The 5,150-nt window shown below is 28.1% G+C and overlaps 1 protein-coding gene across 1 annotated transcript in view; it reads left to right on the top strand.

The window, feature by feature from the left end:
• The window catches only part of LOC106459688 (alcohol dehydrogenase class-3-like), a 25,601-nt gene extending 21,823 nt beyond the window's left edge, over positions 1–3,778 (top strand). The window contains exon 10 of the mRNA XM_013919331.2: positions 3,580–3,778. Within this exon, the coding sequence (XP_013774785.1) occupies positions 3,580–3,604 (25 nt within the window). The 3' untranslated portion in view covers positions 3,605–3,778. The remainder of the gene's footprint in view (positions 1–3,579) is intronic.
• The last annotated feature ends 1,372 nt before the right edge of the window (positions 3,779–5,150 follow it).

A 5,150-nucleotide genomic window follows, 5' to 3' on the forward strand; every position in this document is an offset into this window, starting at 1 on the left:
AAATTACTTTGCATGTTGGATAAGCAACACGCAAAAAGAAAAAAAAGGCATTAGAAAAACATTGCCTTACAAACTTTAAGACTTAATAAAAAAAATTTATATTTTGCGTATGAAAGTATTGTAATGTTTATTGATAATCTGCCAAATTTTGTTAACATACACTTACTAATTTAAATGTTATAGGATGAAACTATAACAAGCACAAAATGATTATGAGGTTGGTCCCAGGGACTGAGCCCATGGTGAAAGAGTTAATGATAAAGGATTTCTGCCTCGTAATAGCTTTCTCTGTTTGATGGACATTTCTTCCTTTTAAACTAATACTCCACATGATGAAGGTCTTGCAACTTTAGAAACTGCACTTGGATCTAATTGGAATATCAAATTCATTGACTTAGCCAAACTTATCTTTACTTTGATTAACTTTGAATTCGACAATGAGGGTTACATTCAGAATAATGGTGGCTTCTAACTTTAGTAACATATTTATGGTAGATATTGAAAGAAATTTAGAATCAAGCTCACTAATTCAAACACATCAAACTGTTATATTTGTATCTTTTTTTGTTTGTACTCACTGGCAATGAATCTCTGCAAAACTTTTTCTGACAAACTAACTCCCTCTTTAAAATCATTAAGATTATTACACTTAACAACCCCCTTTCACAAACACACAAACGTCTTGATGTAATAAAAGATGGCCTTTCTGAACTTTAACTTGTACAGAAAGCCAGCAGATAGACTACAATGTCTTCATTATTGTAGTTGCCACCTATTTTTATGAAATATTGTTTACATGCAAGCTCTGTGCATAAGGAAAATTTGTACTAATGAAAATATTCAGATACATTAAACAAACCATTATACAGAAAGATTTCTACAATGACTTTGAGATTTAAAAATGAAAAAAGTTGGCAATATTCTAGAATGACTGCATATTGTAACAGACAGTCATATACTATTTATTTTTACAGCCAAATCTGGGTTCATTTAGTTTTATTTCTTTACATCTGCACTTAAATTCTCTAGGACTATGCTGAAAGGCAGTTGTCACAGCAAGATAGCAAGTTACCAGCACATGTGTTGATTCACACAATTATACCTTGCAATGTGTGTGCACTATCACAAGTAATTTTTTAATAAATTGTTTTACATTAAAGTCTCAGCTAACATAATACATTTCTAATTTTTACATTTTAGTTGCATTTATAATAATAATAATAATAGGAAATGTATATGAAAAAAAAGTAAGAAATTTAGTGCTTAATCCAGATTTTTGTCTCTTATTACCATTGGGAAGATGAAAAATTATAAACATACTTTTTGAACATGTAACAATTTTGGTGTTTCATAACATAATCATTTTTTATTTCAAACATGCAACTTACAGAACAAAATATTATCACACACTTAAAATATAGTGTTCTAAAATTACTATAATTTAACTGGCTTTCTAACTAAGCTATAATTGGGTTAAAAAAATTCCATTAGCTGGTCAAGCTGCACACCACAATGGCAAATAGAGGCCAAATATTTCCAAACCTGTTGCCTGAATAAACAAATCTTGTAAGGAATCTCAAAAATAAGGTCTTCTCTTTCTGTTGGTTGTAAATAATCCAATAGCATATGTCAGAGAGAGTTATTGACTTTTGTAAAAGACAGGATATAAACAATGTAATATGTGGGTTTCACTTGTTTATACCTCAATAATGCAATAAGCTTGGAAGCTATACAGTTACATTATGGCTTAGAGATATTGGTACTATAAGTGTGTAATTTGTGCCAAACTCAGAAGGTCATATAGGGGTAGGAAGAAAATCTAAAATGAGCAATTGGGAGTAAACAAGTGTTGCATGATACAGATAAATGAAGATTAATAATTTATTTAAATATATTTTTTGCATTTAGAAAATTAAAACTTGAGTTATAAACTACATCTTGATGCTTAGTTTATTAAAATGCATTGATAATGAAGTTATTTAATTCAATTTTGAATGTAACTGTAAAAATGTCTTGACACGCTCACTGTCAACCATCCATTTGGTTTAACTCTTTTTTTTGCCAAACAACTTAAACTAATCTGGCCATTTTATTAATGATCTGATTCATTTTGGTATTGAAACTGGGTTCTAGTCAAAAGCAGATAGAGAGATAAAAAGAGCTTACTAAATTTTCAGTCTCAACTTTTGTGGCATTAACCTTGTTCCTTGCACAAATGAGTTTTTATATATATTTTTTTCCCCCATTCATTAACATTTTGTTCTTTTGGTTTTAGTTGCTACTTTTAACTTATTTTAAATCTTATATGATAATTTATTTACTCATTTTGAATAATCATTTTATTTTTAGATTTAAAAAAAAGTTTTTACAGTGAATTCTGTACTGCTTGACATTTATTATTGAGTGAAAAAAAAACATTGATAAGTTTCAATGCTTTTTTTTAAATCTTAAATTTTTAAATTTATTTTTGTATCCCATTACATGAAAATGCAATTATTAAAGTATGCCTTGGCTCACACCCAACCAGTCAGGATTACTTCCTATTTTGCAGTTTAGGTTCACAGCTTATACTCCATTTCTTCATCTTACCTTTGCCCCAATAAAGAGAGATCCACTTATCAAAACTGTTAGGGTTTTATTTGGTTTGTTAAAATTTTCTTGTTATGATTTCTTTATCAAAACTATTTTGGATGCATTTTGTATGCCCGGCAAATGTGATCAAATTAATGCTCATCTGCATATTTTTTTCACTTACATTTATGTAACTAGTATGTTAAGGATTTCAAATCAGAAGTGTTTTAAAAAAATAGCATTTCAGATGTATCTTGCCTGTCTACCAAAGAAGAAAATAATAAGGAAGGTAGTGAGAAAAATAAAAAAAAAGGTTATGCAAATTTATATACATACATGTTAGCTACCTCACATATCCAAGGAAAATATACATCATGTGCAATGGTTTTTTTGTCTACATAAGTAAGATCACACAAACTTGAGGAGTTTGAGCATTTTGTCAACAGAAAATGTAAGGATAATAGCCAAACTACATTTGATGTTTGATACTACAGTCAAGAAATAATTTAATGATAATAGTCAAAATATCCTGATAGTATGATATTATAATTAACAGATAATGTAATGACAATAGCCAAAAATTACCCTTAAAGTTTGATGTTACAATTTAAAATTCATCCTGAAATTAGAAGATACACAAAATTTTTCTGATTTTGTGTAATTTTTTGATAGTACATCAAAAAGCAAAGGAAAATCTTAATGATTATAATCATAATAGATGATTCATCTTGTAATGAAATCATAACTTTGTTGATATTTTAACCTCCTAACTGAGATTACCAGTTGAAATAACTATTCTTAGACCATTTTACTGTCAAAGCATCAACCATGATTTGTAGCAAGTAAGAGATCTGGAATGCTGTTTTTACTCCCATCTTTTTCCAATCTTTAATGAACAAATAAGACATGAGGAAAGAACTTAGTTTGCCTTGTTGAATAACAGATAAGTACTTCATTGTGACAAACCACTTTTCATATGCATATGTTCATTTAATATTTGTTTTGCAGATTGCGCAGTGTCATCACTTTCTGAGGTGAAAATCTTGGATGTAAGACATTGGAGGAAGAATTTGTTACTATTCAACAAATTCATTAAATATTAGTCAACTATTTTTTGAAAGATTATCTGAATTTCAGGCTTTTTCCTACAATATCCTTTTTGTATTTCTTTGCATTCTTAAATAAAAAACAGTATTTTTGCAGTAGCTATTTATTTTTTCATTATTATCTGATGAGAAAAAACAACAAAAATCCTTAGCTAATTATTACTTCTATGATGCTTGAAAGTTGAAGTTTTATTTGGAAATATTTAACAAAAACCTTGATCTTGATAATGAAATATTGCCATTAGCTAATTGTTAAACTTTGTTTTTAAGTTTTCTAGTATTCCTATTATGTAATGCTCTTGGGGAAAAATATATTGAAATGTAAAAATAAGTTTACCCTTGACTGACATTATTTCGCTATGTTTTTATAATAATAAATGAGACAGAAATAAACTTTCATTATACTGTTTTGCCAGAATTAAAAAAAAACATTTCAATATATGTTTAATGTTGATGATACCTTTTCAACCTTTAATGTTTTTCTTTTAAAAAAAAACAACAACTAAGTATTGGAAGTCTGTAGCTTTTCTACTTTGTACTGTTAATTTCATAGTAGGCATGGCTGTTATCTTGTTTGATAAATTTTGACAAGTAAATATAATTAAGAGTATGAAATATGTGTACTCAAAACTTTAGACTTGGAACCCCAAAATATGCATTTTTATAGTGATGTTCAAAAAATTCCATCTTTATTGAGTATAGTTTAAATGTAGGAGTTAAATACTTCTAATTAAGCCACTTGAAAGCTATTTTAACTTTTGATTTAGCTATTGATTTAGGTTAACTGGTTTATTCCATCTTTTCTGTCCTTTATATATGAATCAGCTATGCTCCTAACTTATTGCCAACTTAGTAAAGTTTTCAAATTGACTACCCAGAAGAAGTTAAATACTAAGTCAATTGTTTTGTTAGGCTCGTGTAACCATACAGATGAATGGTAATGAAAAGTATTTGCAAAATATTAGGTGAGGATTTTAACTGAAGATGGATCACTGTCATGTTTTAATAGAAGTGTTGTAATTTTTTTAATATATTATAGGAACAATTGTACCCATTTATATCTAGGAATAAAATTAATTAATTTGAACCCTACAGCATATAATCTCACTACAGCTGTGACTGAATTTTTAAATTTAACTGTTCCATAAATTTAGTTACAAATTTTAGGCATGTCACTTTATTTTAGGAATAACAGTTTTCTATACAAGGTGATGCAAAATATTTAATGTTAGTGTAGAATTATAAATGTTTAACCACATTTTCAGTAGGGGCATCTGAGATGACATTTCCTCTGAATTTAATTTTTTTATCTTTACATTACTGATTATGAATCATAAGTGTTAAGCTTTTATTTCTAGTGTAATCTACCATAATTTGATGGCCACATATTGTTTTTTTTAGCTTTCTTTTGCTTTCTTCTTACTACTAAATTTTACAAATGCAGACTTGTAGGTAAAACATCAATAAATGTTC

This window comes from Limulus polyphemus, unplaced genomic scaffold (genome assembly GCF_000517525.1).
Source record: "Limulus polyphemus unplaced genomic scaffold, Limulus_polyphemus-2.1.2 Scaffold648, whole genome shotgun sequence".
Classification (NCBI taxonomy): Eukaryota; Metazoa; Arthropoda; class Merostomata; order Xiphosura; family Limulidae; genus Limulus; species Limulus polyphemus.